We start from the raw sequence: 24,850 nt of genomic DNA, 5'->3' as shown, positions 1-24,850 counted from the left end.
TTTAGATTTTTTTAAATTAAATATATTTCCCTATTCTGTAAACAAACTTTCATTCATGTGCGAGACATTTTTACAATATTTCTGGCAACAAACTAGTCCACAGTTGACTAATGTTTATCATTTTCCAGATAATCTGCACGTTAGTCGCGAAAATAGCTCGCCTTGATCTAGTTTATCACAAAAAAGTAAATAATAAATGTACAGTAGGTTACAGTATTATCAGATAAGTATAAATCAAATTTGTCAGCCTATTACAAATTTTAGCATACTTTGTCATTTCTATCATAAGATTGATGACTATATATAGTTGTAATAGTTGTCAAGCTCTGCCTACGATCCAAAAAATTATGAAGAATACTGAATAACCATCTGAACAGAAAAAACGGATCAATTTTGAAAATCTATTATCATGAAACACCAATATCATTTTATGAAAAAAAACAATCTTTACATGAACTAGCCATAGTATGATATAACCCTCATACGAAATAACCACGGCATGTTAAGTATGGCAAATTCAACACTTTTTAACATGGTAGATACCCCTCCGATTATAATTATACAGGTAAATCACCATCTTGTTATAATTTTACTACAAATGAAAAGTGTGACAACGTTCCGTGTTACTGTGCCCTTACCTGATTTCTGCAAGATAAATATTTTCGTTGTCATCTTTGTTTGAAGAGTAGAATTAGAAACCTTCACGCTTATTGGAAATCCAATCAGTGGTTTTCCCTATCTCTTCTGTGACTCTCAATTAGGTGTCTTCCTGAAAACATTGTCATACTTTTGTTTTCTATTATTAGATTCATATCGAAATATTATAAATCCTGTGTTACAGAAAAAACATTCCTTTGACTCTTTCGTTTTACGTGTAAATACGAAATCTATAGCTCCCAAACCTATTTGTATTTTTTATTTCTTGTTTCCAAAAAATCTCCCTTTTGAAATCAAAATTGTCGAAACTCTGGATAAATTGTTTTTGGAACCGCTGGAATGAGCGAAACGCTCTGGCAAAGCAAACAGGCAGAAACTGGTTCAAAACTAAGAAGAACCACCTACACAAATATGTTAAGTCCGATGCTGTGAAAAGTCTCGATACACAGCGCCTAAAAAACAAAGTCGTCAGATGCATGTAGCTCAAAAAGATGATGGGCTATTCAGAGATGAAAAGTGACTTAAGTAAAACATGTCTAGAAAAATATTATTTCAATAAATCTAAAACAGTTTATATTTCTTTCAGAATCCTTAACTAAATTGTGATGTATCTATCAAAATATAATTCTCATTAAAGAGATAAGTCAATAATCACAAGCAGATTTTATAAACAAAAAGAAAGACGATAGATAGAAAGAAAGAATTAAAGAAAGGGAAAACCAACTTTACTTGAAGTTCTGTTTTGTAATATAAGAAGTGACAACAAAAAGAATTCTATCTTTCCATTTATGAAATATTCTTCAGTTTTGGGATCTTAATTAACCTGTTGGTATAGCTTAAAAGTGAAAATTGAAATGGACATCGGTTGTTCAAAGATTTGAGTTTGATACAATTAAACATTGATTTTTTTTTATTTAACATGCTAGTATATTTAATACATCTCTTTACTGTTGCACGCAGTGTTTGAACTTGTTTACCCAGCGACATTTAAACTCATGACTTACAGATAAGAAGTTCATGATGCTGTATCCCACTGCAAAACGCTGTTAGGTGACAATTTTTGGAAAGAAAACAGTTATAAAATGATAATTGATTTTATTGTTTATTTCGATAGGAAGTACGTCACAATAGGGAGGTGTAAATTTTCACCTCAAAAGGGTATTCGACTTTGAATTTGAATCTTACTTCCTTTAGTCAACTGTTTTAAAACTGGAAAATTTACAGGGAATAATTATACAATCACCATTACCAAAAAAAGGATGTGTAAAAAATTCTTTTTCTTTTAAATCAAATAAGACAATTTTGAACAAATGATAAACAACATAAAAAATTGTAAAAATACAGATAGAATCACTGAGTTAAATTTCTCGTGTAAAACATGTATAAGTATGTTGTTAAACTTTTTTCTCCCCATTCGTTTTGGCCCCTCGCTTCCATTGGCTTGCTACTAAATCTCATAATTCTCGGAAAAATTTACCAACATGAACTTGAAACTTAATAAATTATTCAAGCTACTAAAGTTCAGGCCTGTAATTCTTCCAATTTTTTATTCCTATTTATTTTTTAGCCGAATTTTGAACTTACAATACAACTCATACAACTAAGATGCCTTAAAATTCATATGCCAATAAATGAAAGCTTACGTATAAGAATCAACATCAGTCCCTACGTACATCATTCTATCTTTTTTTTCATATTCCTTTTGAAAATTGGCTGGCATTCTCAAATCCCATTCCAACTTAAACATTTAAGATAAATACAAGAGGCCCATGGGGCCACATCGCTCACCTGAGCAACAATTGGCGTTCAAAAGATATTGTGTCATATGGTCCCTCGGTAGAAAAACAAAAAATAAATATTGTAAAGTATTCGAATTTTACACTTATTTTTGTATACATGTAATCTTTGATAATTATTGTACCTTCATGAAATACTATTTTTTACCAGAATAAGAAAATTCTACGCAAGATATAAAACTAAACATTTGGTAGAGGTATACTGTTAAGTTGTTAACTTCCAAATCCCTATATTTTCGTTCTGCCCCCCCCCCCCCCCCACGTTGTAAAGCGATCAAAATATATTAGTGCATATAGGTACATTTTTTCATCAACTACTCAGTACCTACTAGTTATTGTATTAAAAAAAATAATAGTTATTGTTTTTTACTTTAAAAACCCTACATGTATAGATGTGAAGAAGAAAATTGTACCTCAATGTGCTCAATTCCTCAAATTAAAAACATTCAAAAATTTTATTTGTCTTCTCCATTATAAGTAAATGACTGTTATTTACCTCGCGTACAAACCAAGATAATTTTCCGATGTGATATTCTTAGGAATAGCGATAATTACTTTATCCCCGCAACAGAAATGTGTCAGAAATATGGAAACTGTTTTAAAGATGTTTTTATTTACTCGTGTCTGAAAAACTATCAAAATTGATGTAGATTTCACATTATTTATTGTATAAAGAGAGGGCCCCAGAGAGTAGATATATACAGAATACTAGTATCATTCTTTTATTTTGTTTGTACAAGTATTTAACATATTCTAATTCATAGAGATTTTCTAATGTTCAACCAAAATTTCAGCGTCAATCGTAGAATTATAAGCAAGATACAGAGCTCACAGTTCGCCTAGGTTTGATTCATATTTTGTTCACATGAGTTTATTACATTCAGCTTATGATTTTTAACTTAGTATTTCCTATTCAGCATTTAAAATGAAAAAAAAAGAATGGCCTAAGATTTTATATTCTTTTATTCACTCAAGACCAGTTCACTGGTATTTGAGGTTCAAAATCAGTTTATCCAAATGTACACAAACACAGTGAAGGATCACATGTACAGTAGGAGTAATAATGACGAAAACATGTTAAGTATACAATACAATAAGATGTTAAAGTTTGTTTCTTAACGTACAGACTTTGAAAATTTTCTTAATAAATATTGACAATTTTTTTACTTTTTTAATCTTTAGTTTTTAAGATCATGTGTACAAACATAGAATTGTGAGAAAATTTCTGTATCTTGCTTATAATTTGAAGCTTAACACTCAAATATGGTTAGTAAATAGAAATTGAAAACAATTAAACACAAGAAACATTCACAATAACAAATAAAGAACACAATTTATTTTTTCGAATGAATCATATATATACATGTATATACCTACATATTTCCGTCAGCAATGTCAAACTTTATTTAAACTGAATAAACTCAAGAATGACGAGCATCGCAACAAAACCTATTGCATTAATCTACCATTACGCAAAAGATAATGCCGATCGAATTACCGATAGAATGAATTGTATTTCATTATTTTTTGATACATCAGATTTTGCTTAATTTGCGCAGGTAAACAGTTAACTGTTTGATTTACCAAAGTCTCTGTTTGATTTGATACGTAAAAATCACGAAATAATACAGACGATAGTTCCCAGGTTACAAGCAGAAATAATGAAAACGAAACGAAAATCGGAACAAGCTAACACCAACGTCATGTGTGAAAACTGTCAACGCATTGAAATATTTAGCCTGAATTTACTTCACAAAATCGGCAACAATATATTTTGCATGTTTCAAAGATTTCCCTTCATACGCGAACTGTTGCACAACAAGCAAATTCATCATAGTCAGATCGACCCTTTTTCGTATAATGTCATGGCTGCTTTAAACAAAGAACCTCGTTTTAGAAGTATGGAATACGAGTCTAGGTAAAATGGGTATGCAAACCCAGGCCGTGGGAAAATAAAAGCCAAGGCAGATCGACAATCGTCGATTCCAAATACGCATTATTTTGCAGCAATATTTACAGCGAATACAAATATACTAGTCCATCAAATATCCTGAAATTTTAATGAGATTGGCAGATTAATTACTGCCAATCTTTGTTTTGCCCAGACCAAGTCCTGCCTACCCATTTTACCGGATGCCGGATTACCGGATGCCGAACCCGAAGCTATTAAACTGATTGAAACACTCATTTCCTTTATTATTATTTTCGTAATAACTCAGATTTGAAACAGAATTAGCACTTAATTTTTGCAATTTATATTTTCCTTCCCATAAGGATAATTTATGCTAAACTACGTTGAATTGGAATCAGTAGTTCTTGAGAAGAAGATTTTTAAAAATGCACCCCCCTTTTTCTACAGTTTCAAGGTTTTCTCTGCTTTGAATAGAGATCGGACTTTTATTTTTGCAATTTATATTCGCCCTCACATAAGGATGCTTTGTGCCAAATTTAGTTGAAATTGGATAAGCAGTTTTAGAGAAGAAGTTCAAAATGTAAAAAGTTTACAGACGGACAGACAGACAGACGGACAGACGGACAGACGGACAGACGGACGACGGACAAAATGTGATCAGAATAGCTCACTTGAGCTTTCAGCTCAGGTGAGCTAAAAACAAAATGATGAAACATTTAAACTTTACCAGAAATGTAGGTCCTATAATAAATACAGTAAGAATCATGCAATTAATCGATTTTTTGGTAAAGGCTGATAATAATGTTATAGTAATCAAATAATAATTTAGCCATTCAAAGTGACAACAAACCAATCTTGCGAAATTTATTTCGGTATATTTATGTATTAATGATAAGAAAATATACAATATTATTGTAATATGCAAGCAGTAAATTTGATAAGATTATATACGTGTTCCTTAATAAAATTATAAAAATTATATTGAAGAAAATAGCATAAGCTGGATGGTTATCCGACTACGCACAGTCACATTTTTGGGGTATTGCTTAATTTCTGTTTTGGGATATAAATTATATCAATTGCATAATATTCTTTTCCTATTAATAAACATAAATATGTAACGATACTAGTAATAAATTTTATAAGACATAAAATAAAAGTCTTGATAAATAAAAAAGATGCAAAAGTGAATTCATACTGGTATAATGTACATGTATATAAAATTTACATAAAACACATTCTCACATTTTATCACAGTATAAATCTCTCGAAATTTGTTTGCCTCTTAAAAGAGCACGTCAGCATTTGCATAATCTCCCTCCGAGTCTGCCATTGGCTCCTCCGTTGGCTGTACAGCGTACGCGTGCTCACTAGGCCATTCCTTTTCGTTATCTACAGATATCCGGGCTTTTCTTTCGTCGACTTGTTTCTTCGGTGGACGTTCGTCCATCTGTCTTTTTAGTGATGGTTCATTGATCTGTTTAATAGGTGAATGCTCCTCATCCTTTTCTTCCTCAATGTCAGTTATCAATTTTTCACTTTCCTTCTTTTGTTGCATTGATAGTTTCTTCTTTCTCTCTATTGCAGCCGCAGTTTTCATCACATCGGCAAAGCCTACTTTACTTTTTCGATTTCCAGCAGCGCTTTCCCTTTGCTCCTTCATCCGTTCTTGCAGTCTGATTCTCTCGGCTGCTGCCTTCCATGCACTAACAACCTTCTTCTTTTGAAGAAGCGTCGCTCTTCTCTTTATTTCATCCTTTTGTCTTTGGTTTTGCGCAAGAGAAACAATTGTCATCAGAGACTTTCTCTGAAATCGATTTTTGAAAACTCTTTGAACGGCTGCTACTCTTTCCTGTGTCGCATCTTCAAGTGTTTGTTCTGCCAATCCTCGTGTGCTGGAACCATCTTCATCCACTATAGCCTTGTTCAATTTGGCGAAATTTTTGGCAAAGTTTCTTGACAAAGTTTTTCCACCAACCTCCATTCTCTGGCGTTTACCTAGTTTCTTCCACAAGTCTTTGCCCTTGGTTTGACCAGAAAGTTCGACATCGTCGCTCACAGTCGTTTCTTGTGACATTACAGACATCGTGTCTGAGTTGTCTTGTGCTTGCATTTCTTTGACAAGTTGTAAACCTTCTTCTACTCCAATTTCTTTTGGTCCTGTTTCAGTTCCGCGCACTCTGTTTATCAGCTGTCTCTTTAAACTAACCTCCGTGGAAGCAGCAATGTGCAAGAAGGTAGAAAACCGATGGAAAAGCATGCAAATAAATTGCAGAAGAAGCATTATTCCAAATATGGCGGTAAAGGCAAATGATATGGGCTCAATATAACCCTGTCCGGGTCGTCCTGATTCCACTGTACAGGGGAGGGGAATGGAGAGACTTTGACTGGTACTTAGGTTCACCTCCGTCAGAACGTAAACAATCGTCACAAACAACGCATTCATCAGAAGGAAAGCAAGGCAAACTTTGTTTCTCAATTCAATCAAACCTTTTTGTGTCTGAAATTTAAAAAAAAATGTGATAATGTTCGTATTCCATATTCTTCTGTAAAAGAATTTTTTCGTAAAGTAACCATTTATGTCTAAAATTTAAGATTAATCACTCCAGGGATTGTTGAGTAGTAAGATATCTGCTTCTTATTTTTCATACTCACTTGCTTTTCCTGTTCTTTGTTCGATTCTAATGGTTTCAAATACTGAGGAATAAATTCATTCCAAAATTTAATTTCATCCTCAGATAAACAGTCCTTAGCACCATCTTGCAAAGAGCTGTCGTGAATCCAATAAGGGTCTTTCATTTCATCTCGTTTACGTCCTTTCTCTTCAACATATGCTGGGTTTGCTTTCAAAGAAAGAAATTAATATCTTAAATAACTCAATTTTTTCAACAATGAAAAAAATGAAAGTAAAAATTAAAAAAAAAAACATTTAAAACAAAATTCAATTAAATTTCTTACATCTTTCTACTGCAATTTCAAAAAGCCCGTTTTGTTTGGAAAATGGTTGGTGCTCCTCGTCTGTTTTTGAATTTATAATGGAACCATCGTCAAACTGGCTCGGATTTCTACTCCGGGTGACCTCCGTCATATGTGACTCGATATCATCCAATCTCTCCAGTATGGCCCGGAACCGCATGTCCTCGGTTTGGGCTGAGGTGTTGGGACAGCATACACAACTATTAAAACAAGTTCGTTAGAATTAGAAATAGCATACCTTGTACTTATGAAATTGTTACTTGTCTGAAGCAGTACATTCTTGTTTTTTTTCGATACTTTTCATCAAATAAATGGACACATTTTAAGTACTATATGTTTACAATTCTCTATACAAACTTAGTTCATGCATGTTAATTATTCTTGTGTATTACTAATGTTTTTAATGATTTTATCTAATAAGTGTGCTAAAATTTCTTAAGATTTCATTTTTAATAATAACACTGCTTAGGATTGTTACAGAGAACATTAACATAGGAAGATATTTATTTAGATAACCAAATTGTCAATTCTTGTAAAATAAATAAAGTTTAGTTTAAACTTCAATTTAACTCACCGAAGGAGATTTCCACATGAAAAAGTATAATCCGATGTCCCCCCAGTGTCTGCAACGCCAAGTTTGCTCAACCAGCTCTGTACTTTATTTTGTTGCGATTGTTGGTTTCCCGGCTGTGTTGGAGGGGCGGCAACTTTTGTTTCTCGTGTTCCCCAGGACACCACGTGCAGATTACCGAGAGAGTAGATCATCAAAAGCATAGACATTGACGGAATGGACAGGAAGTATAAAAATCCGTGTAACACGCAAAAGAATTCCTAGAAACAAGGAATTCAATGTAATACTAATGTAATACTTCAATGTAGATACTTAATTTTTTTTTCATTTTAACAACAAAAAATATGTACGAATGGATATTAAAAACTCTTGATATTAAAAAAATTGTTGAATTAAACTCATCCTTGCATATTTTTTTTTTTTAAATATTGATTTCTTTCCTTCTTTTTATCTCCAAAGGACTGAGATGCGCCTCATTTGGAAGCAGGAATTTGATATTGTTAATTTTGTGATTTTTGTTTTACCTCGTATCGTGGTAGCAATATACTAAAAAACATTACGCATGACGATTAAGGTCGTCTCAATTAATTTATTCAGAGGATAATTTCGGTGAGTATTACAACAGGAATGTCTTATTGTGCCAAAGATTTTTTAATGTACTACAGAAGCATACCTGTGGATGGAGAAGCGCTGAAAGGACGAACACCCCCGACACAAACAATAGAAATAGTGTAGTGACAGAGCAGAGGCCCGCCCCTGCCGCCTCCACCAGTAGGCCCACCAGTACCACCATCATCAGAAGGGAATAAGCCGTGGATACAATAGCAGCATAGGCCAACTGTAAGTGTTTAGAGAGTAAGAAATCTTACTTTTAATATGATGAGGTTATCAAATACGGTCCAGATGATCAAATCCAATAAAGTGCAAAGGGTTTTTATGATAGATTCTATCACAAACAGCTTTATAAGAGATTTTATCACGCACAACCATATTTCGTCACCTCGAAATATTCAAAGAATGATTTCTGATTACTTATATTTACAAAATTTTAAGCAACTGTACCATTACATATTTTTCAAATTGTAATGGAAGAAACGTACTGAACTTTTCATTGCAAAATCGATTCGTAGTATTATCGCAGACAACAAAGAAAGACACAAATATTAAATGACATACTGTTTATATTCACATTTGATAATGATATGCATTAGGTCATGTAGCAGATCTTATTTTAGTAAAGGTTACAAAAATTTGGCTAAAGTAAAATTTATCGAATTTTTTCTCCAAACAGTATTTGATTTTCCCTCTGTGTCGCAATGCTCATACATTACCTGAACGTTTGTCTTTGCAACAAAACATAACATAACCATTCCGATGACTGGAATTATGTTGATTGTCATGGCAGCAAATGGCGGAATAGCAGGAAAAGCCATTGTGATGGCCCCTAGTATCATCAAGAATATTGTTCCTGGTGTCAAGATGGAACACACCATGAGAAATGTTTGATACAGGATGTAAAGCTTCGAAATATCCTCGTTTTTACGTGTAACATTCTTCCAGTCCATTAAGAGATCCATGATATTAGCCATGGTTGACGGGGACCACCTCCTTCGCTGATTGTAGAATTCATTGAAACCTTCGGGAGCGTATGTCAAGGCATCACTGGCAGCCACATACTCGACTTTGTAACCTTGCTGTAGCATTAAAGTACACAGCCACCGATCTTCTCCTGAAACAGTAATAGGAATTGTTATACTTTCATGTTAAATGCTGAAATCTGATTGGTTAAAACGCAGTTAATAATATTTACTATTACCCTCAGCGTTAGCAACGCACTTGGCAACGGGTAACATTAAAAAATGTTACATGCGCGAAAATTATGCGCGTACGGTTCGCTGTAGAATTCACGTTATTCCTATATTAAAGCAGTAAAATTTTCTTAAAAATTTTAAAAAAGACATTCAGTATAACAAAATAAATAGTGCCTGTTTGGGAGGATAACAGTTGAAATTGACACCCCTCGAAAACCATTGTCAACCTCCGCTTCGCGTCGGTTGACAATGGTTTCCTCGGGGTGTCAATTTCAACTGTTACCCTCCCAAACAGGCACTATTTATATAATGTTATCTCTTTTGGATTCTGCAGGAAAAACAATAAGGTAAACTGACTGGAATATTAAATCAAAGGTAGAGGGGTCCAACAAGCCTGTTCGAAAATTTAGAATCTAAAACTTATAAAGTATAGGATACTAGAAATTGCTCTCTCTCATCTTTTAAAACAATATCCAGAGGATTCGAAGAGATTGGAAGAACTTGTCTTAATGCACTCTGATGTTGAAATAGGACAAGACGAGATTAATGTTTGTTAAATTTTTCCGACGGAAAATATTGAAAAAAAAAACCTGTGTTTTATAAGAATCAAAAGTTACTTAGTGCCGAATTTTACATGTGTTGATTTTCATCTGTTGGAACACCCCCACCTTTTTCATATTGCTGGATCCAATTCTGTAGTCCCCTAATTCGGAGAAAAAATGTGTCAGCGCCCGTTTACCTTGATCATACTGAACATAATGCTGTGGTTCCGTTGGAGGTGTTGTGTATCTTCTCATGACATTATCATCCATTAGAGAGGACCCTCTGAATAAACTGAAACACCCCGGACTGCACAGCACACATCCCATTATGTTCTCTGCTGCTTTCTGCAGCCAGTGGCTGATAGCATATTCAAACTGTTGGTACCACACCATAGGACCTGTAAAACAAAACCACGACAAGTAATTTTACCTTGTACCAAAACCAAGACTTTATATGTTATTTTTATAAAATATACACAATCAGTGCAATTCTGAAATGTACCTGAGCCAATTGGGTGGATCCGCCCACACGCTGCCCCCACCGTTGGGTTTTTCTTCATCCTGTCTACCAGTAACTGGACTGCTTTTGGCTGAAAATCTACGTCTCCGTCAAGCGCAAGAAGGAACGTGTTCTCTGCAATCACTCTTCTTTGGGACTTCGATTTCTTGGGAATGTTCATAAGCTTATGAGCCAGGAAATAGTACATGTACATGACCTGAAATTCGTCAAACAACATTTTGAATTTACAATAAACATTTTTTATAACTTGGACTTTTGTTATCTTCTTTGTAAGTAACTTAAGCTTTGGGATTTGTATTCTAAATGTCTTGGGGACTTCAGTATTATTTGTTTTGTTCACCTGGCTCCATCTTTTTCGATGTCGTATTTTGGCTTTGTCCTTAAGATGTGCAATAAGCTTGTTTCCACCAGGCAACTGCCACTCTAGCCGCCCTCCGTACGGGGTGGGGTACTTTACTGGAGGCGGGATGATCATTATCGTCTTATGAACCGCACTGCATATAAAAATAAATCTCTAATTTGAAATAATAACGTGACGAAATTTGCATCATACCGCAAGCAAGTTGCAAATTTGTTTATATGTCAATACAAGACATGTGAATTCACCTGGCTGCAATGTCCATGCAGCTGACAAGGAGTTTGACAAAATCATTAACTTGGTACTCGTAATCATCATCTCCATGTGCTTGGAATGCATCATCGAAAAATACGTGGGCTAAAAGAGAAAGAATTCTTTCAGTATATTTGAAAATTGAAATGGATTGGAATGTTTGTGTGCAATTTCAATCATCAAAAAATATGTTGGCTAAATGTCAAAGAATTATTTCAGTTCATTTGAAAATTGAAATGGATCAGCAATTTTGCGTACAATTTGTGTTTAAATGAGAAGGAACTAAAGTTTGATATATAAAAAAAAATAATAAACTGATCTCACGTGAAAAAAGCACATGTTTACAGTTTCATACTGTAAAAATTGTTACCTTCAAATTCGTAGTAATCTGGATCTTTGATACCAAGAAACATCTGTAAATGACGGCGGGCACATTGGTCCTCGTCTTGTCTATAACAGTTATAATTCCAAAACACTTTTCATTTACAGAAATATGATATTAGAGAGGTTTAGCAAACTAACGTGTACGTGTAAAAAAGGTGTATGCCTTACGTAAACGGCTTTTTGAACTGACGAATTTCTACACGTATGTACACGAACGAACAAACGTGTACATTGCAAAGTACCTGTAAGGTCAAACTTGTAACTAGTTGGCTATTTATTTGAACAAATGTGTTTATTTTTTTACAGCCTTGATATTTAATGCGAATATTGATAGAAAGAAGCACGAATTTTCACTTTTATAGAATCAGATAAAAATGAGGAAATATAAAAGATACTATTTCTAAGCATTGACAAATACAAAAATACGTTATTACTGCTAAACAAGAAAAGTTGTGTGAACTGATACGCATAGTTGTAACTTGTAACCGACAAGTGCGTGTATCCGTCGGGTGTTCTCATTTAAAGATATCGTTAATTCTTTTTTCGATTTAGACATCTGAGTAAAAATCACAACTTTTGAAGAATGAAGATTAAATGTTTACCTGAATATTGATTTTAAAATCTGAATCATTTCATTTTCTGACTCATGCCACATGGTAGCACACATGTAGATCATTGGTGTGTCATCTTTTCTTAGAATTGACCAATCGATCTTACTTTTCTCGTCTTCCTCGTCTTTTTCAGGAATTGGGACTTTTTTGTCCGATTCCTAGAAATTCCAAATTTAAAACATATGTGAACGTAAATTACTAGAGAATGTGTACCTGTTAGGATTAATAAAAAAATTTTGAGTTTACTTTTAACATATATAAACGCTTTTTACGTACATTGTGTTCTTCTGTTCTTTTGAATTCTTCGTCGGTCCGTCTTCTATTTAAAAGCAGAGACTGGTCTAGGAGACCCCCGTTGAACAATGGTTGCACAAATAATCTTCAAGTCATAAAAAGAATTAATTAATGGAACACAATAACAGTTAGACCTTGAATTGTTTTTAATGATTTACTAAATTTGTAATATTTGTCACCTGTCCGTTGCAATCAGCCTCTCCTTGCTCGGAGACCACACATGGTTTGTGACGAGAAGGAGGGAAAAATAGCCAAGAGCTCCAGCAGCAATGACTACCCAGTAGGTGTCTATTATGTCGAACAAAATGGTTGGGTCTTGGTTTTTGTCTCTCCATTCTGCTAATGGTAGTATACATTTTCCGAAAGAAATATCAACGGTTCTAGAATATAACCCAAGAATTAGTCCTATTACGACTGGTGTTGATAAAACTACAGGAAGGGCAAAGCACAGTTTCTGTGCCAGAATCTTGCAAGCAGCTTTAGCAAATTTAAAACATATTATACTTGACAAAATGTTTGCCATTGAGATCATAAAAGGAAAATAAGATATGCAACCCTTCTCGCCTAACTCATCAAAGTTTCTGTTGTCCGTCATGTTTGCATCACTGATATATCTTAGTTGACCTCTCTCATTTTGGAAAAAGAATGCATCGATGCAGGCATTTCCATTCTCGCAAAACACACCGAAAACCAGAGTCGGCATTACAATTAGGGTAATGATGATTTTCCATAGATTCACCAACAACCCAGCTTTCACTCTGTGTCGTCTCATGTTCAACTTCATGCGCATGAGAGCCGATGTTTCTCCGTCGGTGTCGCTAGATATGTTCTTGAATTTGGCTTGCTTTACAAAGTTTTCCCACCATGTCAGAGACACCAATATTGGAGACAAAGCCACAAGCACCATTAAAGTGACTGATTGGGGATTCACGGAACCAATAGCGATATAGACATAGTACGTCCAGAGGACAATACTACCAAGCTGAAAGATCACTGCCAGGGAATTCACAACTCGAGCAGTGCGAAGCCGACCTTTCTCGCTCTCCTCCACTTTCTTCAACGTTCTCTCTGGGTAGATTGTTTTTAGAACCGCTGGGACGAGCGAAACGCTCAAACAAAGCAAACAGGCAGAAATTGGTTCAAAGCTTGGAAGAACCACCAGGACAAATATGCTGAGTCCGATGCTGTGAAGAGTCTCGATACACAGCGCCTAAAAAAGAATGTCAGATGTAGCTCGTTTTTAAGCATGTGAGTTTTCCATTCGTAAAACGGATCTATGTAAATGAAATTTCACAAAAACAATTCATCCTTCACCTAATTTTGATGTTTTTGTCAAAATTCTAATTCTTCTTATGAGCAAAAAAATTCATATTATCGTTCATTAAATTTTCTTTGTAACTGTGACATAGATTATTCAGTTGGTAGAGCTTCATTGCGAAAAGTTAGTATTAATAGTTCAAAAATTTGAATTTTTAGAAACCATTTGTATGATTTTAATTTTTTAATTCATATTTTTAGTTTCATGATCCATTTGTATAATTTTAATTTTCCAATTCACATTTTAAACAATGCAAGTTGCTGTTGTACGAAATCTTGTTATGTGCATGCATTTGTTAACAAATGTTACCATTATATAAACAAAATTAATATAATATCAGGCACTATTAATTTTATCATACTAAATGTCTTGACTTTTAAGAAGTCTGCTCTTAAAGAAAAATGACGTGAATTCTACCGCGAACCACATGCGCATAATTTAAGCGCATGTAACAATTCGCTGTGTTACCCGTTGCCAAGTGTGTTGCTTACGCTGAGGGTAATGGAACGGATTATCAACTAGATCTAAACCAATCAGATTTCCGTATTTAACATGAAAGTATAATAATAGCAATTGTAAAGTCGAAGATTAATTGATTTTACGACCTACCAATGATTAACAATTATTGTATACAGACTTTAGCAAACAACTTACTACAAGCAAAACTGTAAAGTTTAATTTTCTGGTTTTCTTAAAAAGTAGAACCCAGAGGTATTTCAAGACAGTAAACACATAAGGTGCTATAATGGCGAGAAGGAGACTCCAGATCCATGTGACCTCAACATTTGTAAAGTCTTTCCCTTCTTTGAAGTACTTCAGAGTTTGGTTAGGATTCTTCAGTCCTCCTTTGTTTGGAAAAATGTTTGTTGTCATTAGAATAAAAGTAAATTTTGATATAACCGACGTGATGAAAACGAAAACGAAAATCAGAATGCATAGCACCACTCTGTTGACAGTGAAACACGCGTTCCAACAAGCCAGTTCAGATCCAGATATATTGTCGTCCGAGGCCAAGCGAAAAACATCCCACTTATAATTTTTCCTGAAATTAAATTATAGTATGATATGAGATCTTGTTTACTGTTTACTGTGTAATGGATTCATATTTTGGATATTGCACGCTCAATTGCAAAACACGATAAAAATGAAAAAAAAATTTTTTTTTAACAAACAGAGCCAGATATGCCATTTGGAAATTCAAAATTTAATTATTACGGTGCTTCTTCCTTCTGGTCTTCGCGCAGATCTCCATTCATTTCATTGGAATGATAACTCGGTGGAGATTCGCTAAATACATCGTCCTCCACATCATCGTACGAGCGTTCCGACCTGGATGATTCTTCGTCGTCTTCATATGCAGCGTTGTCCATCCCGCCAATATTCGGCATGCTGGCCATCGGGATCGGGGTTCCTTCTTCTTCCTCTGGGAATGTCAGCCCGTGTTCATTGAAAAACTTTGGTGATGGCCGAAGCTGAAGATAGATAAGTAATGAAACGGTTAAATTGGCTCCTTAACAATGTTCAATGAGCCCTACAGTCTTTACAAAATCAAATGTCTATTAATTATACATGTACGATAAATGTTTATATTTTGATCTTTGAACATATTAAAGAGTTCTACAAGCTATCAAATGAAATATAGTATTGTATTGATTGTTCTTTACACAACAAACATTCTACTGATAAAGTTAATAAAACCAAAAAAATGCAAATTTAATAACCCCAATTTTAATTAATTCCTTTTTTATAAACTTTACAATGCCATCGGTAGTAATGAATCAGTACTGAGATAATGAAGGCAGCATTAGAACAACCGATTTTGCTGATAATACGTCAATGAAATCTGTCAAGAAAAACGCACAAAATATATTTAATCAGGGTAGTTTTTCCGCTTTATATTAACATATTGATAACACAATGGTATATACTGAAATTGAACACAATATCTTGATTATACCAAGTACCTAAAACATTGATGTTCCCTTTAAGACCGGTCAGTATCCCACTAAATCAGCATGGAGACATTAAACTACGACCTGTCTGTTCTTTATGACCGTCATTTTTGTGTCTTATCAATTTGAAGCTTCGAGCGGGGGTTGCAATATCAATTTCAGAGAGGTCGTAAAATCATCATATTTACAAACACTTCAGATCTTTTGTTGTATCATCCCTATGTGCCCCTGCCCGGCACCTTTCGGCCCCGTGTACAATCTCCAAATTGAAACGACTATTTGTAACAGATTTCAAAGTGATACATCTTGAGACGTTTTAATACTAAGTTTATGAACGAGCAGAATCTCACTCGATCTCCTTTTTTAAAGAATATATTAATTTTTAGACTAACTAGTAAATATTTCTCCGAATCACAAAATAATGTCAAAAGATATCAAATATAAGTCATACCTTATGAGAATACTTAAACATTTCCAAAGTTATTATCTTTTAGAATACGGGCACACATTCCTTATGATTAGACACCGCTGTTGCGACTTTGGTCCCTGTAAGTGTGTGTAGATTTTTTTACGCCACAGTACACGGTACCGTCCTCACAGCTGTAGAACCAGCTACCGCCTCTGTACTCTGGGCTGACGGTTTTATAACTTTATAAACATTCCCCTTACCTGTATGTAAACTCTGTATGAGATTTATAGGTTATAATACTAGATATCGCTCAAAACACCGAAATATCACGACTCGGGAAGGTCTGAAAACATTTGTTGGTAAAGATTCCAAAAGGGGGGGTTGTTGATTTCAAGAGTCCCTTAGTTTGAAAACTTGAAAATTGAAAAAGGAAATTGGAAAGGTATAAATAAGCGTAATTTAATTAATACCGTTTGCAAGGAGAGGCTGTACATGTATATGCCAGTTCGAACGCACATGATGATAAAATGGTTACTTTAAGCATATTTATAATAATATTTATTGTATAGTGAAAGCTTTATCTATTTTTCATATATATGTTAATATATTTTACTCATGAAGTTACTTTTTTCCTTTTAACCGCTATGTGTAACACTAAGAAAACGCCATCTTCCTGTGAGATGAAAACATAACCTTTGAAATGAAAATCTCTTGAGTTACATTTGTTCTAGAATTGTTACAATTTACTGGTAAAAACTATGAAGTAGTTCAAATAGAAATTTAGAAAATACACTTTGGTAACCTTTCAATAATTGTGCACGTTTTATTTGCAAGGTTTTTGCTTTATTCATTTCTATCAGATTTTTTTCTATTAAGTTTTTTTTTTAATTTTTAAATTCTTTAATTTTATTTCTTCTTTTCCTTTTTTTTTGAAGGGGGGGGGGGGGATGTTCTAATTGACGGATTTCAGAGAGAGGGCACTTTTGTCAAAACTATTTGATTTTATTTTAATTATTGACAGATCACGGATGAATTCGTTTATTTTATATTTCTTTATTTTTGATTAACTAAAACAACAGTAGCAACATTTGATGGTAAATCTAAAAACTGGATTACACTTTTCATTTTAAATTATTTACAAAGTATGCACAGTAAAGCTTTAAATTTCTATATTTAGAAAATCTAAATAACGCTAACTAAAACATTTGATGGGGGCTTTTTGTAATAAAACGAGACATTCCAATTCTGAAGCTTGTCGTCAAGCTTTCTATATGGTTTAATCAGTGTCAGTTTATCACACAAAATAACCTCAATCTGTGAAAGAAAAAATCTTCAAGACAACTTGAATGATAATACCAACATGAACAATGACGTGTCCCTTGCTTTCTTTAAACAGATAAGATTAAACATTTTAAAACAATATTGCTATCTGCAAATCTTTGGGTTTGCTATTTTAAGTATTTAATTGAAATTTAAAATTCTTAATCAAGAAAAATATGAAAGGGAATGATCTTCCGGAATGTTTTAACTTCGAGAACGTTACGATACAATATACAATAAAATTTAAATTCTCAGAAACGCTCAGAAGCTGAACCACATGTTATGGATTTGTATCTTTTATATTTAATCATTAATTAATCTACAAATTAATAGATCATTTGATTTCTCAACATATATGGACGGGACGACACACATTAAGAGGGCTGGATATTATAGCAGTGTCCGTTTTTATACAATATCAATCTTCTTTCAAAGAAGAGTTCTGTATAAAGATATATATAAGGAAAAAACTCAAATTTTTAATAAAACTAAACTGTTTGCATTTTTTCTTCACTAAATGATACATTTAAAGGTTTAAAATCATCTATACAGTTTCAGGTAGATCTAACGGGTAAGTTGTTGAGCATCAAGCCTCCGTAATTGGTTTCATGAATCAAGATGGTCCAAACTTGTTAATATGCAGGCTGATAAATTGTCTATTAATAAAGTTCTTTGGCATTTCTGAGAATGAAATTGTTACGTCATTTTTTTTCTTTTAAATTGAAATATCGATCTGCGACACACTATCGGTCTTATTCGTACTAAACTAAAAAAATTACCGTTTTGGGATAGCTAGGTTTATCAGTATTCAACAATGTATGCCTAAATTATACAGTAAAACAATCATTTCTCATTAATCACAAAGGAAAGGAATCAACTTTAAGATTAATTGTTTTAAACAATGTTTCATTCTTTTTCATCGAATTGAAAAGAATAAGATGAAAAGTGTAAAACATACTTATATTCATCTGTTACCTGTGTGCTATGGGTCTCTTCTAAGTAGAATTCTTAGTAAATGACAGTTGGTCAGTTACTTTATAACATGCAGAGATCCATTACATGAATGGTTACCTCAGAAGAAATATACATTGCAGCCATTCTTAAAAAATGACTGAACTCTATGAAAACAATATTTTAAAAAAGCTAAAATACTTCCTAGTTACATTTGTTGCATTTGCACTCAACACTGATCATTTGACATAAAAAATATATCGATTTAAAGCACTTGTGGAACTAATAAAACTCGTGGAACGTAGATTACACCAAGTAGTTCGTGTTTCTAAGGGTGAAGTTCAAATTGGATCACACACAATTCGTGTTTGAAACTATCAATGCCCTTGAAAAACGACCTTGATTTTAATCATTTATATTTTAATACGACCCCTTCCAACCTTCCAATCTTTTCAGGTTTGATTTGATTTTTTTAAAAAGAAGTCAGTATCTGAAATTCAGCGTTGTCATGGATACATAATCTTTGATAAGAGTTATGTAGCTAAATAGTTTGTATACAGTAGACTACCTGTCGAAATCGATGTGTCATCCCGTCCTTGTTATCAAAAATATTAAAATATTAGATATTTAAACACTTGGGGGTCCTCTGTTACATAACTTCAAGAAAAGATTTCTTTTATTCATTAAACATGGTAGTGATTGATTACCTATTTGCTAAATGATTCAAACAAAACTAAAAACAAAGTTTAGTAAATAAATATTAGTAATGCCTTCCCTTCCTTTTTCAATAAAACTCAATAACAGAAATTGATATTTGAAAATCTACGATCTTATATATGTGTTCCAGTTTAAGGTCTTTGAAAGACAAGTAGGCTAGTACATATGACATTAATGTCTTTATAGATTCTCAAGGGTTTTTTTTTTCCATAACATTTCTGTTTTACCCGATCTCTTAAGCTACCTACTATGACATTGTTAAACAACCAGTCTATTTTATAACATAAGATCTATCCAAAATGGATGAGATAATGTTTTTCTATGATAACCTATTGCCCAGTGTTCAGATAAGGGACATTAGTTTTCTCCAAAGAATCGATTTTACAGGTTGATTTTTTAGAGCTATATCTTCCGGTGTGGAATGGGGAAGTAATGTAAATGACGTGTTTAAATCAATTATTTTTTATCTTTTGAAAATAAAATCACGATTTCGGTTTGAGTAAATCTATATCTAAGAAATGATAAGGTGACTAAGGAATAAGAAAGGACTAGAATCAGCTCCTTGTGTAAAACCATTGCTCATGACGAAACTGATTCTCGATATGTCACGCACCTAGGTTCATGTACACATGTATATAACCAGACTTCCTGGTAACAAAATAATGAATGATAAATCTACCTTCTTTTCATAAAATAAGACAAAGAATAAATGCATGCATCTCCTACATGCGATAAGTGATATTCTCAATCCGAAGAGTGGGTTTTATTTCATGAATAACATGTCTGTCTTTATCTCGGTTACCTTTTCAGTTAAACAGATCATTTGAAAAACAACATTCCATTTGAAACAAATTTCTAGGAATTATTACCTAGAAGAATATTCCAGATATCGCTAAATTTCAAAACCAATTTCAATGCTATCGAGGCTTTCATTTTTATTATACAATTTAATTTATATTATCATAGTTACTTACATTTATGTTGATATATAAGATAGAAATACTTTGATTTCAGCAATTTTATTTCATGTATTGGTTGTAACAGTCTACAATTAATCAAGTGTGTTTTAAAATGAGCAAAAAAATAAGAAAAAATAGCTTGAATTCTTTTCATTTCATATAAATCTTATATTTAAGGAGATAAAACAAATTACCCATCAGATTCATGAAACTCAAAATCTTATACAAATGTTACACTTGTAAAAATTTTCTACAAGAACTAATTTAGGGATTTTTTATGTTATGTAAAGGCTTAAGCTTATTCTCTTTTACAGTTTGACCCAAAATATATTACATTAACGGTTGACAGAACAACGCCAAATACATGTTCGGATATTAGCGCTTGTATTATTTATTCGATCATTTTTTTCATTCCCAATAAAATGATCTTACTTTTATTAAATATATTCCAAACGTCTTTCTTTTACGGAAAGAAAATCGTGGCATTGACACATACATTTTTTTAGCCGGGCTCTGCTGAAAGCAGAGTACTGGCTATAGGCAGGCAAATCGCCAATGTTACTATAAATAGCACAAATAAACAAAAAACCAAACAGCGTCAAGGTAAAGCTTCCGCTATACCAAATAGTTACACAAAGAGCCACGTTTTGTCAAAAGTGTTGGCATTTTGTTTCTTTTTATTAAATTTCGCATGAATTGTCTATCTTTTTTAGTTTTCGTATTAATAACGTGTTTTTAAAACATTACTATGCATTTTGGACACATACAATGCGCATGAATTTCCATGAACTACTTTGTTGCGCGATGAAGAAACGGGGATTGAATATATAATGCTTGTTGCAAAATTCAAGGCAGTAACTGTTAAACTTTTTAACTTCTACTAGACAGACATATTTTTTTTTAGCCGCTTACAAAATTTGGTCGCTCTCTGATGCTTTGCCGACATAAAAAGCATGAGAGAGAGAGAGAGAGAGAGAGAGAGAGAGAGAGATATTTTCAGTCTTAACTACACAATATGCATAAAGGCACACCAAAAGAGCCCGGCTTTCAGTACTTCAGTACTTTGATTAATTACCGCAGCACGATGTCATGGCTTTACTTAGACTTTGCTTTTTATTAAATGTAATATACTTCATCGTAATTAATACATTTACTTTGAACTTTTTTTTTTAGGAAAAAACGTTCTTAATAGTTCTGTACAATATACAGTTATATACACATTTAAATTAGAAGACTGACATGCTTTATTAATATTTTAGAAATAATTTACAAACATATGCTTATTCAAATTCAAAACCTTAAATAGTATCTAATACAATTTTGTTCAAGAAGATAAGGTTTTTTTTTAATATTTAGATCGTTTTAATCGAAAAATTGTCCATTATATGCATTGTCTCTCAATATTCTTATTCTCTAATATATAGGAACCCTACTCATTGATTTTGAGAAAATATCCGTACTGGGACTCTAACATTGCCATTAGTGGTCGTTTTATGACATTCTTTGCATTTTTTTCACACCCAAAGCAATAATATTCCTTGCATTTCTTAGAGTTACATTTCATTTTTAAACCTACTTGTAATAAATCTAAACTGGTGAAAACGCTTTTTAACAATTGAAGTATGGTAGATTTATTTATAGAGAACAGTTCAGTTCTAATCATGGGGAACCATCTTCTTGTAAATAACAGCCAATTACTATAGACTTTTGTTTTTAAAACAGGGGCTTTTATGGAAAACATTTAATCAATAGTAGGACAGAGTCTTTTGTAAGAACTCTATTTGAAAAATACCTGGTCAGAAAATCATTTTTATAAACAGCATCGTTTAGACATATTTAGCTTCCAATATCTCTTTATTTAATGGTATGCAATTATGTAATCATAATGAAAAGAAGAATTGTTTCTTATAAAGATTAAAAACCATAAACTATATATATAACATCTTTTTTTGGTCTTTAAAAATTAAGACATTCATTAATTGATAATGTCCTGTCGTTTTTGAATGGTATCATGGAGTGTATACTAGTATAAGGGGACCTCGTGTACTTTAAATAACAAAGATATACTCCTTATCTAATTTCTTTTTTTCCAATTTTTACACAGTTAGAATGAAAGTATGACTTATTAAAGAAAATGTATATTTTCTCTCCCCAAACCCTTTGCTTTATTGGCTTATAATAATAAGTTTTTAATATAAATGTTTTCGTGTGAACTCTTTTTCCGCAAGAGTAAGAAATTTTAGAAAGGGCATATTTTGGCAGAAGCGAATAATTCAACATGGAGACAAACAAAAAAGCAAATCTTAATATGAGAATAGGTATAAAACCAAAGGTCCTTTCAGTTTAAATAAGGCAAAAACATTTCTTTATCTCTCAATAGATCAAAAATTCAATTTACCTTCGATCGTGCTTGTGCAAGCTATGAAGGATTTGTTACTTTAATTTTAACACAAGTATTTAAACTTCAGGGTCACTCTATTAAAATAAGTTTTGTTTTAGCTTAGTTTTCAACAATTTTCAATAAATTGTACACGATGAGTTTGTTTATTTTTTTTTTTTTAAATTTCTTACAGCTTTAACGAATTGATATTAAACTACATTTTTCTTTCTGTGTTTAACAATTTCAGTTGGTGTACGGCACTATGAATCTAACCAGTGCTGTTCTGTTTGATTTATAGCATACAATAGACATGTCACACTTTATAAATTGCTTCATGTCTAAAGGAGTATTGTGTGCAGGTAAACAAATTGTTATCAGCGAAAAATCTAAAATTTCTAATACGCATACTAGTACATGTACAGATGTCCTTATTTTGGATTGCCTTCAGTTTATACAGTTTATATAAGAGACTCTTCAATAGTCATTTGATAAAACTATACAGAAAATCATATAGACTCTGATTAAAATCGTGAAAACTTGATAATATACCTGTAAAATGTACCTTCTCTCTAACCCAAAATTGTGACGAGCGGTATGGTATTCATATTCTACCACTTCAATCCCAAAATAAACCTACAGTTTTTAGAGCACCTGTAATCTATGGTTATTATCATACTCACATCAATATACGGTAAATGGGGACCCTCCATTTCCCGGTCTTATCGCCTCTCTTCTCATATGCGCATGCTATCTGTAAAACTGCACTTTTTTTTGCGACTCTATCGATTTGAAATTCCAATAGTTTTGTGCACGTGGGTCGATATCTTCGTTGCCTGACCACCGATTATTTTGTGAAACCGGGAAATCCTGACCCACCGAGCAATATAAAGGCGTAATCTTTATCAATCCAGCAGTGTTCGGAGTCTATCAAATACACCATATTAACAACCAACATTGCGTAAATCGTAAAATTAATGATTGTGCATGGTAAATTTCATACTATTAAAAGGCAAATATTGTCAGTTTGAGGGGTTTGGCTCTATGATATTGCCTGAAGATGATAAAAGTGATACGATTATGGAGATAAATTAGACAATTCTATAAACAATCATATAATAGCACCGGAGAACCGTACCAAAAATAAAAACAAAACCGAACCATACATTGCTTCGCCCATTTCTAAAACTTCAATTTTTTTTCAAAGAAATTCAAGACCTTCAAGAAATTCAATACACGACATATCATTTCTGATAAACTACATAACACTTTTGACAGATGTTTTATTGTTTGGGGCTTTATCATGGAAATGTCAGACACATAGATATTACACAAAACACCATACTATATCGACTTTTTTATTGTTTGTCAACCTCTTTCTGGTATCTAGAGGTTGTTCACAGCAGAAGCCCAACTGGCTTGATTCTAATACCTGTGTATAGCTTATAACTTGATACGTGCTCTTTATATTTCTAGGGAACGAGCGGTTAACGGTTCACAATCTTGACACCATTTTGTAAATTTTTTTTGCAATGCCACAAATCGGCAGGGTCTCTGCAGTGTGTCCGCTTCGTGATCTCTTGTATTAATAATCTAATGTCGTAAAAGAGACTTCGTTTACCCGGTCGGCAGTTTATGATAACTTATCAAATAAATGGTAGGCGGATGAAAGAGTAACATATTCAAGTTATGTGGGATTCTCATAATTTATTTGACACTCTTTAGTGTTTGTGATATTAAAGGTCGAAAATGGGTTGCAGCCGGCATGTCCATAGTAGAAGGTTTCATAATAGTCTACTCTAATGTTGGACCGTACCTCATCTGATAAACCTTTTCAGAATATGATACTAGGCGTAGCATATTATTTTAAGGGGTCACATTAGTGACACGCCTCCCATATATTTTTGGCAGATTTGGAAGACATTTTGGTTATAGCATTTTCCCCCTATTTTGCTAATAGGGAAGATTATATGGAAATTTTTTTTTTTTTAAATTGTAGAAATTCTAATATCCAGAGTCGCCCTCTGTCGGAGCCAGCATTGATATACAACGGTATTGATATACAACGGTATAATAGCTGTCCAGAGAGAAAATGCAATATTGAATACACAATTAATTAATTCCTTAGCCGTCAATAGACCAGAATATTTTTCCCGAGGTGGA

General features: G+C 33.1%; 1 protein-coding gene across 5 annotated transcripts; it reads right to left on the bottom strand.

Annotated features, from left to right (window-relative positions):
- Window positions 1-5,226: 5,226 nt before the first annotated feature.
- Window positions 5,227-23,589, bottom strand: LOC128191807 (chitin synthase chs-2-like). 5 transcript variants are annotated; one of them, XM_052864111.1, is made up of 17 exons: window positions 16,406-16,539; window positions 15,218-15,474; window positions 14,657-15,044; window positions 12,864-13,894; window positions 12,667-12,769; window positions 12,382-12,548; window positions 11,766-11,845; window positions 11,392-11,500; window positions 11,126-11,279; window positions 10,768-10,981; window positions 10,463-10,663; window positions 9,244-9,641; window positions 8,586-8,750; window positions 7,916-8,172; window positions 7,324-7,541; window positions 7,021-7,208; window positions 5,227-6,865 (listed from the first exon to the last, which is right to left on the bottom strand). In XM_052864111.1, exons 1-17 carry the CDS (start codon window positions 16,424-16,426, stop codon window positions 5,651-5,653), a joined length of 5,166 nt encoding a protein of 1,721 aa, XP_052720071.1. In that variant the 5' UTR covers window positions 16,427-16,539; the 3' UTR covers window positions 5,227-5,650. The 5 variants fall into 5 exon arrangements, with proteins under 5 accessions (XP_052720071.1, XP_052720070.1, XP_052720072.1 ...); XM_052864110.1 differs by lacking the exon at window positions 16,406-16,539 and adding an exon at window positions 23,371-23,589 and having other exon boundaries at window positions 5,228-6,865; XM_052864112.1 differs by lacking the exon at window positions 16,406-16,539 and adding an exon at window positions 23,240-23,366 and having other exon boundaries at window positions 5,229-6,865.
- Window positions 23,590-24,850: the final 1,261 nt, after the last annotated feature.

The sequence above is a fragment of the Crassostrea angulata genome, chromosome 7, assembly GCF_025612915.1.
Source record: "Crassostrea angulata isolate pt1a10 chromosome 7, ASM2561291v2, whole genome shotgun sequence".
Classification (NCBI taxonomy): Eukaryota; Metazoa; Mollusca; class Bivalvia; order Ostreida; family Ostreidae; genus Magallana; species Magallana angulata.
Note: the sequence above shows the minus strand (reverse complement) of the source record. Positions and strands in the feature narration are given on the sequence as shown.